The sequence below is a fragment of the Eptesicus fuscus genome, chromosome 7 (assembly GCF_027574615.1).
Source record: "Eptesicus fuscus isolate TK198812 chromosome 7, DD_ASM_mEF_20220401, whole genome shotgun sequence".
NCBI lineage: Eukaryota > Metazoa > Chordata > Mammalia > Chiroptera > Vespertilionidae > Eptesicus > Eptesicus fuscus.
The window spans coordinates 56,517,836-56,532,171 of NC_072479.1; the positions used below are offsets into that span (position 1 = coordinate 56,517,836).

General features: G+C 43.9%; 1 protein-coding gene across 2 annotated transcripts in view; it reads right to left on the reverse strand.

Annotated features, from left to right (window-relative positions):
- The window catches only part of SP1 (Sp1 transcription factor), a 31,093-nt gene extending 16,822 nt beyond the window's left edge, over positions 1–14,271 (reverse strand). The window contains exons 1-3 of one of the 2 annotated variants that reach the window (XM_008140755.3): positions 14,207–14,271; positions 12,989–13,152; positions 10,735–12,247 (exon numbers count right to left, since the gene is read on the reverse strand). In XM_008140755.3, the coding sequence (XP_008138977.2) occupies positions 10,735–12,247; positions 12,989–13,152; positions 14,207–14,213 (1,684 nt within the window). In that variant the 5' untranslated portion in view covers positions 14,214–14,271. Of the gene's footprint in view, positions 1–10,734; positions 12,248–12,988; positions 13,153–13,790; positions 13,817–14,206 lie in introns of those variants that run through there. The other variant, XM_054719039.1, reaches the window with a different exon arrangement.
- Between the last annotated feature and the right edge of the window lie 65 nt (positions 14,272–14,336).

The window sequence follows — 14,336 nt, forward strand, 5'->3', positions numbered from 1 at the left end:
AGATAGAAATGTAATTCTGACTAAAAACAGTATGAAAATGTGACTTTTAAAAAATATATTTTTTTTATTGATTTCAGAGAGGAAAGGTGAAGGAGAGACAGAAACATCAATGATGAGAGAGAATCATTGATCAGCTGCCTCCTGCACTCCCCACACTGGGGATCAAGCCCACAACCAGGGCATATGCCCTGATGGGAATAGATCATGACCTCCTGGTTCATTGGCTGAAGCTCAAACCACTGAGCCACACCGGCTGGACTAAAAATGCGAATTTAAAAAATATATTTGTTGCCGAAACCGGTTTGGCTCAGTGGATAGAGCGTCGGCCTGCGGACTCAAGGGTCCCAGGTTCGATTCCGGTCAAGGGCATGTGTACCTTGGTTGCGGGCACATCCCCAGTAGGGGGTGTGCAAGAGGCAGCTGATCGATGTTTCTCTCTCATCGATGTTTCTAACTCTCTATCCCTCTCTCTTCCTCTCTGTAAAAAATCAATAAAATATATTAAAATATATATATATATATATATATATATTTGTTTATGGAAGCTAAAAGCTAAGTTTCAAAAAATTATTGTATTTCCTCAAAAAATTAAAAACAGCCTTAGCAGGTTTGGCTCAGTGGATAGAGCATTTGGGCTGGGGACTCAAGAAGCCTGGGTTCGATTCTGCTCAAGGGCACATGCCCGGGTTGTGGGCTCAATCCCCACTAGGGGGTGTGCAGGATGTAGCCGATCAATGATTCGCTCTCATCATTGATGTTTCTATCTCTCTCTCCCTCCCTCTCCCTTCCTCTTTAAAATCAATAAAAGTATATAAAAAAATTAAAATTAAAAACAGAATTGGCATAAGATCCAGCAATTCTGCCCTAGCCGGTTTGGCTCACTGGATAGATAGAGTGTTGGCCTAGGGACTGAAGGATCCCAGGTTCGATTCTGGTTAAGGGCATGTACCTTGGTTGCGGGCACATCCCCAGTGGGGGGTGTGCAGGAGGCAGCTGATCAATGCTTCTCTCTCATCGACGTTTCTAACTCTCTATCCCTCTCCCTTCCTCTCTGTAAAAAATCAATAAAAATATATTTAAAAAGAAAAAAAAAAAGATCCAGCAATCCTATTTCTGGTTATACTAGTACTAGAGGCTTGGTGCACGAAATTCGTGCACGGGGTGGGGGTGGGGACATGTCCCTCAGCCCAGCCTGCACCCTCTCCAATCTGGGACATCCCTCTCACAATCCAGGATTGCTGGCTGCCTGCCAGCTTGATCACCCCCTAACCACTCCCCTGCCAGCCTGATTGACGCCTAACTGCTCCCCTGCTGGCCCGATTGCCCCTAATTGCCCTCCCCTGCTGGCCTGGTTGCCCCCAATTGCCCTCCCCTGCTGGCACGGTCACCCCTAACTTCCTTACCCTGCCAGCCTGGTCACCCCCAACTGCCCTCCCCTGCCGGCCTGGTCACCCCCAACTGCCCTCCCCTGCAGGCCTGGTTCCCCACAACTGCCCTCCCCTGCAAGCCTGGTCCCTCCCCAACTGCCCTTCCCTGCAGGCCTGGTCGCCCCCGACTGCCCTATTCTGCTGTCCCGGTCACCCCTAACTGCCCTCCCTTTCAGGTCTGGTCCCTCCTAACTGCCCTCCCCTGCTGGCCTGATCGCCCACAACTGCCCTCCCCTGCCGGCCATCTTGTGGCAGCCATCTTGTGTCCCCATGGGGGTGGCCCTCTTCTGTGTTGGAGTGATGGTCAATTTGCATATCACCTCTTTATCATATAGGATATCCAAAATAACTGAAAGCTGTATCTCAAAGAGATATATTCACACCTAAGTTCACAGCAGCACTATCCATAATAAACAAGAGGTTCTAGAAACAGCCCAAATGCAGACAGATGGGTAAAGAAAATATTGTAAATGCATACAATGGAATAGTATTCAGCCTTGAAAAGGAAGAAAATTCTGTCACATACTTTAATATGTATGAACTTTGAGGACATTACACTCAGTTGAATAAGCCAGTCACAATATTCCATGATTCTACTTATATGACATATCTAAAGTAGTGAAATCCATAGAAACAGAAAGCAGATTAACAGTTGCAAAAGCTGAGGAGAGGAAAATGAGGACTTTAATGGGTACAGCATTTCCGTTTTGTTTTGTTTTGTTTTGTAACTCCTTACTTAAGGATATTTTTTCCATTGATTTTTAAAGAGAGGAAGGGAGGGGTAGAGACAGAGAGAAACATTGATGTGAGAGAGAGACATCGACTGCTGCGTTCCACATGCGTCCTGACCAGGGCCAGGAATCAGGCCTGCAACAGAGGTACGTGCCCTTGACTGGAATAGAACCCAAGACCCTTCAGTTGGCGGGCTGATGCTCTAACCACTGAATAAAACTGGTCAGGGAGCATTTCAGTTTTGTAAGACAAAAAAGTTCTAGAAATTTGTTGCATAACAATGTGAATGTACATTATTTACCACGAAACTGTACACTTGAAATGGTTACAAAGGTAAGTTTTATGTTATGTGTTTTTCACCACAATTAAAAATAATTATTTAGCCCAGCTGTGTGGCTGTGATTGAGCGTCGACCTATAAACCAGGTTTGATTCTGGTCAGGGCACATGACTAGGTTGCAGACTTGATCCCCAGTGCAGGGTGTGCAGAAGGCAGCCAATCAATGATTCTCTCTCATCATTAATGTCTCTATCTCTTTCTCCCTCTCCCTTCCTCTCTGAAATCAACAAAAATATTTTTTTAAGCCCTAGCTGGTTTGGCTCAGTGGATAGAGCATCAGCCTGCAGACTGAAGGGTCCCAGGTTCAATTCTGGTCAAGGGCACATATCTAGGTTGCGGGCTTGATCCCCAGTAGGGGTGCAGGAGGCAGCCAATCAATGATTCTCTCTCATCATTGATGTTTCTCTCTTTCCCTTCCTCTCTGAAATCAATAAAGATATATATATATATATTTTTTTAAATACATTTTATTGATTTTTTTTTACAGAGAGGAAGGGGTAGAGAGTTAGAAACATCGATGAGAGAGAAACATCGATCAGCTGCCTCCTGCACACCCCTTACTGGGGATGTGCCAGCAACCAAGGTACATGCCCTTGACCAGAATCGAACCCGGGACCCTTCAGTCCACAGGCCGCGCTCTATCCACTGAGCCAAACCGGTTAGGGCAATAAAGATATATTTTTTTAAAAAATATTTTTTAAAAGTAATCCTATATAATAAAACCCTAATATGCCAATCAACCAAATGGAGGAAAGACCGGCGGAACAACCAGTCACTATGACACACACTGACCACTAGGGGGCAGACACTCAATGCAGGAGCTGCCCCCAGCCAACAGGCCCCAAATGGTAGCGGCGAGGCAGGCAAGGGGGCGAGGTCAGGCTGCCAGCCAAGGCAGGTGCCAGCAGGGGCCTACGAGTGCCTGGCGAGGGAGGCGACCGGCAGTGGCGGCAGGGAGTGGGGCCAGCGAGTGGGCGGCGCCAGCCAAGGCAGGTGGCAGCGGGTGCCCCCCAAATTGCCCCACCAAAAGAGGTGACTGGAGGTGGCAGCGGCAGGGGGCAGAGCTGGCAGCACTAGGGCACCAGCCAAGGTAGGTGCCAGCAGGTACCCCCCGATCACCCCGCCAGTCGCCCCACAGATCAGCCCTGATAGCCTACCAGGCCTAGGGACCCTACCCATGCACCAATTTTGTGCACCGGACCTCTAGTCTGCATATATAAAAGCCTAAGCGACAGAACAACCGTAACCTATGACATGCACTGACCACCAAGGGACAGATGCTCAATGCAGGAGCTGCCCCCTGGTGGTCAGTGTGCTCCCAAAGCAGAAGCGCCGCTCAGCTGACACACCCTTCCTGGCAGTCTACCAGCCTGGTGGCAGCCACTCCTCAGTAGTCCTGAAGGTCCAACCTCCAGAGAACCAGCTAGGCACCGACAGACCAGTGCCACCGGCACGATCCTGACAGTGATGCTGGGCCTCCTGGAAGTTGGCCTACAGCTGCTTCCCCTCCCTAGACACTCCGCAAGGAAGAAAATATATAAAGGCGGCCACCAGGGGGCTCCCGACAACCTGCGTGAATGTCACCGGACCAATCTGGATCCCATGCCAGCAAGGGTGTCCCACCACTTGCCTGGAGGGCCGATTGCATCCCGCCTTCCCCTCTAACCCCCTTGGGACCTCACCTGTGAACAAATTTGTGCACTGGGCCTCTAGTAATATAATAACTAAAATTTTTCATTTTAAACAACCTCCCCCCCAATATGTAAATGCTAGGGATTTAACAGAACAAATACACCATTAAGTAAATCGCAATATTTATGTAATTTTCTTCCCTCTTTCCCATGCATCTGCTTTTACAACCATGAGCCAAAATTTTAAGTAAAAGGATAAACAGTTAAAAAAGAAAATTAAAGACCCTGGCCAGTTTGGCTTAGTGGATAGAGCGTAGGCCTACAGACTAGAGGGTCCCGGGTTCGATTCCAATCGAGGGCACATTGGATTCCAATCGAGGGCACATTGCTCGGGTTTCGGGCTCAATCCCCAGTAGGGAGCATGCAGGTGGCAGCCGATCAATGATTCTCGCTCATCACTGATGTTTCTATCTCTCTCTCCCTCTCCCTTTCTCCCTGAAATCAATAAATACATATATGTGTGTGTGTGTGTGTGTGTGTGTGTGTGTGTGTGTGTGTGTGTGTGTTAAAAAAAAAAGAACACCAAACTAAAGAAAATTCTTCATACTATGGAAAATTTCAAAATAGGTTTCAGGGTTATGAGCTTTTCACTTTTCTTTTTTTTAACATATTTTTATTTATGCCCCACACTGGGGATCGAGCCTGCAATCCAGGCATGTGCCCCTGACCAGAACTGAACCTGGGACCCTTCACTCCGCCCAATGCTCTATCCACTGAGCCAAACCAGCTAAGGCATGGGCTTTTTACTTTTACCTTCTTTAAGACAAATGGTCTGTGTAAAATTAATACTCTTTCTTTCATGAGTGCAAGAAAACTGTCAAAGAATTCTAGGCAGAGAACTTTCAGATACATCACTAGTAACCATATAGAACCTGGACAAAACTGGGCCCTACATAGGATTTTTTTTAAAAATATATTTTATAGATTTCAGGGAGGAATGGAGAGGGAGAGAGAGAAACATCAATGTGAGAGAGAGTCATTGATTGGCTGCCTCCTGCACAGTCCCTACCGGGGATCAAGCCTGCAACCAGGGCATGTTCCCTGACCAGGAATCAAAAGGTGGTGACCTCCTGGTTCATAGGTCAACACTCAACCACTGAGCAGGGCTCTACATAGAAGACTTTAAAAGGGTTGTTAAACCATATCCACAACAGAAATGAAGGGGGTGAGGAAAGGAAGGTGCTGAGAGGGAAGTTACAGAAAAACATGAAAAAACAATAAATGGAGAGCAATAAGGAGATCAGATTTGCTATAAAAATGTTTCAAGCATATAAGGGGAAAAAATAAGAACTGTTAAAAAGCTTTCCTAATTGTCAAAAGGGGGAGAGAGTTAATACCCACACTCCCAATATGACAAGCTGACCCTCATGTGTTCAAAGACTGATTAATTACGTCTTTAATTTCTCTTTTGCTATTTTGTTCCTCCCTTCATTATCATTGATTATTTATACTTTACTTAGAGATTAAATAAATTCAAATTAATTCATCTGGTTATAACAAATTCTGATTCATAACAAAAGTTTACAAAGAAGTTGTTGATTAACCATGCCTTTTGCGCCTTTTCCTCCCAATTATCTGTCTTAGACTACAAATGTCAGTAACACCTCAAAACTGAATCGGGAGGGTTGGGGGTGGAGGGTGTCAAGTCCATTCTTCTACTTGATAGTAGTGGTTTGGAGTAGACAGGATCTTGATTTGAAGTTAAAAAAAAAAGTCACTAAATTTTGTCAGTGGCCTTTGGCAAGTCATTGAATCTTTCTACATCTTAGGTTAAGTATGAATAAGGGTACTGGAAGGGATGAAGATTTCCAGATCTAGCAACTGTCAGTTTAACTGCTATTACCATGGCTAGTCTGGTTTAATTTTATTAGGTTTGCAAAGAGCTGTAACTTTTAAGCGATCAAAACAGGGTCAATTCAATGAAGAACGTACTGAATAATTTTAAAAGATCCATCTCAATAGCATTTAACCTTAGGTAATTAGCAACATTTGCTTGCCTATGAAAACCATTTAAAATAATTTTCCAGAGATGTATACACTAACTTAATTCTCTCATCTCTTAAAGGGCAAGTCTTTGTCATGACCTAGTTATATTTTAACTTCTTCCTTCAAATTGTTAAATTATTTTTTTTATTTTGTACATAGATACATCATGAGAAGGAGGATTCCGTGTAAATTAGATAGGCACATCCAAACTTGCTAAACAAGTAATACTGCCTAGTTTCATAAACCACTCAGTTTTAAAAACATTAGAGCAAAAGTACAAATTCAAATTATAGCTCAAATTTGCAACCAACTCTGAAAAATACTCTTTCTACAGAAATTTTTTCAGTTCTTTTAAGGAGAACAATTCTAAAAAACCTAGGGTAGTACTAACAATATAGTCATAGTTGAGCAAATAAGTTTTAAAATAATCCTTCTACACAACAGGGCCTGTATGTTAAATGCTAGAGAAAGGAATAATATTGTGACACACCTTCTGCAAGAAATATGAAAAATATGCTTGCTTTTCAATTAAATAGCAAAGTGAAAATTTTCAACTATTATGTAGTTTACAGACACACAATACAAAGCATTACTTACAAAAAGCATTACTTATATAAAACTTTTCTACAGATATTCATCTTACATTTTAAAACATTTCAAACCCAACAAAACAATTAGAAGCACGAAATGACGAGCTAAATTATTAGTGGTAACATTTACATACTACTTTACAAAGTGGAACAATTAAAAGAAAAGGGAGCTATGAGAACTGAACAGATACTAAAGTTTTCTCAAACACTAGACACTCTTGTGCTCTTGTTATTTAATTAAGAACTAAAATGGCCACATTACACAATGCAATATGATTTAACAATGACGTCATTTACCGAAAGCCACTGGAATGAATAAATAGGAGCAACGGAAAAGGTCTGAAGACTGTCTTCTCAGTCTTTTCAGATCAATCAAGACACCTAAGTTTTAAAGGAGACCTTTTCTACTTAAAATCATTTAAAAAGTACTAACATCACCATAAGAAACAAATATAATATCTGATAAAGAAAGCAAATGATGCAGAAACATTTGACATATCTGATAAAGTGTATTATTTTAAGACAGGAAATTCTCTTGTATGACCTTTTGCACTAGAACAATTCTCAACACATTTAAATCATCCAAATCTACTTATCATCAATGTTCAAATGCACTGGGCTAAAATACAAGTTTTTAACAAATTAGGTCTCAGCAATCTGACCCCAAGTTTAGTGACACTGTTGGCAAACCAACTCTAGTATCACGTTCAACTTAACTTCTAAGAGAAGACATTTTCCTGACCCCGATAAAACCGAACAGATGTGAAGTTTTTATTTTTAGTGCCTGAAATTTGCTTCTTGAGTGAATTATAGACATCAAGGAAGTATGTTCTATTCTCCTGCCAAAGCCCTGCACTCTTTATTAGGCAGAACTCCCACGAAGTCACCCAAACTCAGTCTTTGAAAGCCAGCCCCCACTCAACCTGGGGTAAGAGTTTTCAGGTCTCAGCAGTTATTGGGGGAAAAAAACCTGAAGCTTTAAACTGAAAAAAACAAAAACAAAAATAAGATCTATGAGTGTGACTACAAAATGAGAGGAAAGGGTGTTGGGGGAAAAAGAAAAAGCTTCGAACTTTAAAAATAAAACAAAAACTAAGCCCATCAATCATTTCACTGTCTGGAAACTAAACTTAGTTTACTGGGTGGTCCCTTCCTCACTACCACTCACCAGGGGCAGGGCCAGGAAAAACACAGGAATACAAAGGTGGCTGGTTTGTTTCTAAGTTTGTGCCTTTGCCTGTGTATTCAGCAAACAGAAGTAAACAAGAGTAGAAGTCAAGAGGAGAGCTTAGAAATTTTTTAAGATTCTTTTACTTTTTAATAATAAATGTAAACAAACTAAGTGAACACCATGGAAGCTTCAGTCTTTCACAACCATGCTATCTATCTACCTATTCTATTCTACTACATCATACTGCCAACATGTTGAGTTTTTCTAGTAAAATAACATATACCAGAAAAGGGAAAATGAGATACTGCAGCTTCTAGGCAACAGCTGAACAGCACTAAGCTTCAAGGAAATAATTTTATTATCTTTCATTAAGAATGAAGTCAGATCAACTGAAGAGAAAAAAATGTTGCACAAGTATGACTAACCAGAAAGGAGGAAACTGTATCTTCAGAAACCACTATTAATGAAGCAAAGAGCTTCAATTCTCACAAAATGGCCTTTCAGTGCTTCATCTAATTAATGAATGTCAAGCTGCTGCTACCTTACAGAAAGGCATGAATTTTCTTGAGCTCAGAGACCATCTATAACAGCTAGGTAGCCCTATCCTATGACATATTAAATGGCAGACTTCCCCAGAGCATGATTTAGCAATGAGTGCCTCATAACTACTCCTTAGAGCATAAGTTATAAAACTTTTAGAAATTGCAGGGATCCAAATTATTATTAATGGGAACAATCCCACAGCTTTGCTTTCCTTTGAAGAGCAAACTACTGGATACAACCTGGGAGCAAAGAGAAAACAAACATGCTAATGTAGATTAACCAGAAAGTATCTAATTTTCCAGGCTGTTAGTTTCCGTTTTTTATTAAACTTTCCTCATAACTTTTAGTCTATAAAACACTTGCCAGCTCTAGAGCATTAAATTTCAAAGAAGCAAAGCTACACATTTTTAACAAACTAAAGGATTTTTCTCAAGTCTAGACTTAAAACTAACAGGTAATGAAATGCCCTAGGAGAATTAACCACAAGCTCAAGCTCTGGCTGTAGTCTCATCACTTAAAAGTGCTTTTTAGTATCTCAATGTCCTTATCGAGAAAATAAAGCTATTTACAGATTATTTCTTAGGTCCCTTCCAATTGTAACTTTCTAGTCTAAGATCACTAAGAAAATTACTGTCTTGATAAAGCTCAAAATACAGTCATTGTAAATACACCATAAGAATGTAAAAAAGTTAGGGAACTTGACCCCCCAACCCAGATTTTCCAAACCTTCAGAAGGCAGGAAATAGGGCTGGCTGCCTATTTGTTATTCTCACTTATATAAGAACCAATCTAAGTGGAATGACATGCTATAATAAAAGTAAGCATTTCATACACCTACATATATTCCAATAGAACTAGGAGTTCAATGGCATTAAATAATTCCCCATAATTTTTATATATCATGCCAGAATATAAAAACATATATATTTCCTTTTATCATGCTTTAGTAAAGATTAGCGACCTTGTGATGGGATTTAAAACGATACATTCTAAATAGACTGTCAACTTTTTAAATACCGTAGATATGATTTAAATTTCAAATTAACCAATTTTAAATTCACTTAGTTCAAAGTGAATGACTGAATATTGTAGTCAACTGATTCAATACACATTCCAATATATATACCTCTTTCCTAAAGTCTATTTTTTCCTTCAATCTTCTTATTCCTAATTCTTCTCAACTCCACCTCCCCACTCCATTCCAGGCCTCACTTCCCTTCCCTCCCCTCCTTCCTCAACCATACACTATTTTCATAGCAGTCGAAGAAGTGGTTCTCTTCTCTAGGAAATATCAGAATCACCTAGGAAGCTTATTAAAAATATACATTAGAGCAAGGGGAGGTGGATGGACTCTACTTTTAAGGTAACTAGGAGTTAAAAAAAAAAATTAAACCTTGAGCAACCAGCTTGCTCAGGGTAGAACATCCTGATTAACTAAAGATTAACCAGAGAACTTATTTTGTTGAAAAAAATCCTTCTGGAACCCATTATGTCACTATTCCCCTCACTTAGGAGTTACAGTTCTTCATGAGAAATATCTGATGATTTAATAACTGTCCTATAAATAAGTTTATAATCAATTCTTATCCTACACAAGAGTGGACCCCAAAGGCTAAATAAAGCCCTCAAGCTAAGAATGATTTTACATTTTTTACAGGGTTGTAAAAAACAAACCAAAAAAAATGTGATTAAAACCATATATAGCCCTTGCCCTAGCTGGTTTGCTCAGTGGATAGAGCGCCGGCCTGTGGACTGAAGGGTCTTGGGTTGGATTCCAGTCAAGGGCATATGCCCAGGTTGCGGGCTCAATCCCCAGTAGGGGGCGTGCAGGAGGCAGCCAATCAGTGATTCTCATCATTGATGTCTCTCTCTCCTTCTCCCTTCCTCTCTGAAATCAATAAAAACATATTTAAAAAAGACCATATATAGCCCTAAAATAAACACTATTACTAGGCCTAAAATAAGTACTATCAAGCCCTTTACAGAAAATGTTTGCAGATCCTTGTTCTGTAGTACTAAAGGCACTGGAGGTACAGATTCCAGGGACATTGCCCAGAAGTGCTCCTTTCTCATCAGATTAACTGGGGGAAAAATTTTCTGTTAAATCAGTTCCAACTAGAATCATTGCTATTTTTCTAACTGACTTGCCTAAATGATTAGCCCTTAAGAAAGTTACTCCCTTCTTTGGAATCAACAGTTTCAGCTGAGGTGCTAGTTAAGCTGTGAAACTAAATGCAAAAAATTAGAAGCCTTACCTGGGGCATTTGCTATAGTCAAGGGCAGGCTTGGAAGCTGGTGCACCTGGATTCCTGAAGCACCCAAAGCACTGAGGTTAATAGTCTGGAGACCAGGCATGGAGGATAGTTGAGCAGCATTCACAGTGACTGTGCCCGCAGGGATAGAGGCAGCTGAGGCTATGGGTGTAAGGGTGGTATTGCTGCTGCTGGTCTGCCCCAGGGAAACACCCTGCATTGGGGCCAAGGTGATTGTCTGGGCCTGTGGGTTTTGAACTTGGAGGTTCTGCAGCTGAAGAGTCTGCCAACTGACCTGTCCATTGGGCCCCACGGTTGGTGTCCGGATGATGATCGGGCCAGAGTTTGGAACAGCCTGAAGCTGGAGGTTCTGGAGGGTTTCCTGGGAGATAGCTTGAGTTGTAAAGGTCTGCCCTGACAATGGTGCTGCTTGAAGAGCCTGGAGGGTCTGTCCCCCTTGAACTAACTGAGGCTGGATAAGAATTTGTTGTTGCTGTGACTGTTGGTTTTGTTCTCCCTCCTTTTGCTGACTTGTTTGCAGTGAACCTCCAGATGTCTGGTTCTGCTGGATGTTCAGAGTATCAGATCCCTGTAGCCCACTAACCCTCTGGGATGTCTGTCCTTGAGAGTTGGTCCCTGCTGATCCGCTGGTGGTAAAGTTCATAATTCCCATGTTGCTGGTGGTAGTAGTTGTTGAATAGCTATTGGCATTGGTGAAAAAGGAGCTGGAACTGGCTTGTGATGATACCAAACTGGCAGAACTAATGGCAGTCCCTGAGGTGACGGGCTGTGAGCCACTCTCCTGGGACCCAGAGCTGCTGATCGTGACTGCCTGAGAGCTAGGAGTCAAAGTAGCTGCAGAAACACTGTTAACAGGTAGCAAGGTGATATTCCCATTCAGGGCCACCGGCACATTGGTCACATACTGAGTCTGTCCTGAGAGGACATTATTAGCCAGGCCTTGGAGGGGGACAGCCTGCTGGAGTAGATTTGGCATAGCAGCAATGATGTTGCCTCCACTTCCTCGATTTGTGATGATCTGTTGGTTTGCACCTGGTATAATCTGTATTTGACCAGAACCGTCCTGCTGCACTTGGGCCCCAGTGGTAGCAAATTGCAGCTGTTGCCCATCAACGGTCTGGAACTGTGGGATTACTTGATACTGAATATTAGGCATCACACCAGGTAATCCTGTCAGGACTTGCTGGTTCTGTAAATTGGAGGTGGCAGCCACAACATACTGCCCACCAGAGACGGTACGATTCTTGGAAGACTCACTGCCATTGCTGCCATTTGTACTGCTGCCACTCTGTTCCTTTGAGGTAGGAGTAGCCCCAGAGGAGGAAGAGATGATCTGCCAGCCATTGGCACCCTGTGAGAGTTGTGTGGCTGTGAGGTCAAGCTCACTGGTGCCCCCTGACTGGCTTGGGCCCTGGGAGTTGTTGCTGTTTTCATTGGGTGATTCAATTCTGCTGCAAGTTGCTGCCAACAGAGCCAAAGGGGATGGCTGGGATTCCTAGCCAAAAAAATGAGGGAAAGAATTAGTTTAATGACATCCAGTTGCCAGCCTAGGGGGCAGTATACAACAAATAAACAGCAAACAGTGCAGAAAAACCAAAAGCAAAAAAAAAAACAACAGCCTTCAGACTGAAGGGTCCCATGTTCGATTCCGGTCAAGGGCACATGCCGGGTTGCCAGCTCGATCCCCAGTGTGGTGTGTGCAGGAGGCAGCAACCAATGAATCTTTCTCATCATTGATGTTTCAATCTCTCTCTCTCTCTCCCTCCCCCTTCCTCTCTGAAGTCCTTAAATACATGTATTTAGCCCTAGCTGGTTTGGCTCAGTGGATGGAGTATCAGCCTGTGGACTGAAAGGTCCCTGGTCAAGGGCACGTGCCCGGGGTTGTGAACTCCATCCCCAATAAGAGGGATGTAGGAGGCAGCCAATCAATGATTCTCTCTCATCATTGATGTTTCTGTCTCTCCCTCTTCCTTACTCTCTGGAATCAATAAAAAATATATTTTAAAAGTATATACATATATTTAAAAAAAACAACAAACATATTTTTAAAAATCTGTTGCTGAAATTCTCATCTTTGGGGAATCATCTCCAAGTCACCTGTCTCTCTGTACTTACTTCCCTATCTATACAGTCAAGTGGTTAGCCCCTTCCTAAAACTTGTTCTGTGAAAAAAACACACATCTAAAACTTTACATCCTCTCAACACTTTCCCCACTCTGTCCTGATCGTTCCTTACCTGTCCTCCTCCTCCTCCTCCTCCACTGCTGCTGGTACTGCCTGTGCTGCTGCTTCGAGCCTGAGAAAAGGCACCACCACCATTACCATTGCCCCCATTATTGCCACCAACTCCTTTCTCAATCTTCACCACGGCTGTCATTTCATCCATGGAGTGATCTTGGTCTAAAAAGAATTAAAAGATAAACAACTTAAAGTTGGGGTAAGGAAAAGGGTAAGGTGAGGAAGGGTAGAGGAGGTTATGAGGAAACAGACCTGACTAAAGGGTGAAAGGCGCCAGTGAGGGGGGTGGGGGGGACTGGATGGGAGAGAAGGGACAGTTGTAGGACATATAGGACATGGACTAGGCTCACTGATGCCAAACTGGGCCTCAGCTTTCCTTTTCACAAACTTAAACTCAGAAAATATTGAAAAGATGCTTTTGGTATAGGAAATGTGAAAGGCAGTGGGCATGCTGCAAGAGTTTCAAAATAAAAAGTATGGGGCGGGGAAGGATAGGTTAAGGCAAAAAAAACATGTGGATGTATAGAAAGCTTGCTAAAATTAGGATCACAGGAGATGAGAAATGAGAAAAATTCAAATGTAAAAAGTAACAAAAGGGAAGAAGGGGAAAAAGAAAAGAAGAGATAAAAAGTGTGAGTGGGGAAACATTTGTGAATTCTGGTTAAGGGACTAAAGGGGTCCAGGGATTAGAAATCTGGAGGTTTCCGGGCGGACTGAGGGCGGACCCTAGAGGGAAAGGGCGGTTTCGGGGTGAGGGGCGTGGAAAGGGCGGGACGGTGGTGGGGGGAGGGGAAACCTACGGAGGGGGGGGAGGGCCCTGGGGCAGGCGGTGACCAGAAGGCGGACCAGGGAGGCGGTTGGCCCGGGCGGGGCCTGCACTGCTCGGGCCACCCCCGCAGCTCCAGCCCCCGACGGGAGGAGCCTCAGGCAGGCGGCCGAGTTGTGGGGGGTAAGGCCCGTCCCCCCGCGGCCGGGGCGGGCAGGGGGCGGGCGAGGCCATTCTGCCCCCTCCCCCGGGGCGGGTGGCCCATCCCCCTCCTCCTCGGAGGCCCCGCCACTGCCCCTTCTCCCTCCCTTCCCTCCGCCCCGGGCGGGACCAAGGCCGCCGCCGCCGCCTCCCGCCCGCCCCCCCTCACGGCGGGGACCGCCCGGTCGGCCCTCGCGCGCGCCCCCTCATTCCCTACCACCCCTAAGCTTTGAGTGGACTCATCCTTACCGCTCATGGTGGCAGCTGAGGGACGAGCTCAAGGGGGTCCTGTCCGGGGGGGTTGGGGGGGGCCGGGAAAAACGCGGACGCTGACGAGGCAAGCGAACCCGGACCGGACAGGGAGGGGGGGGTAAGGAGG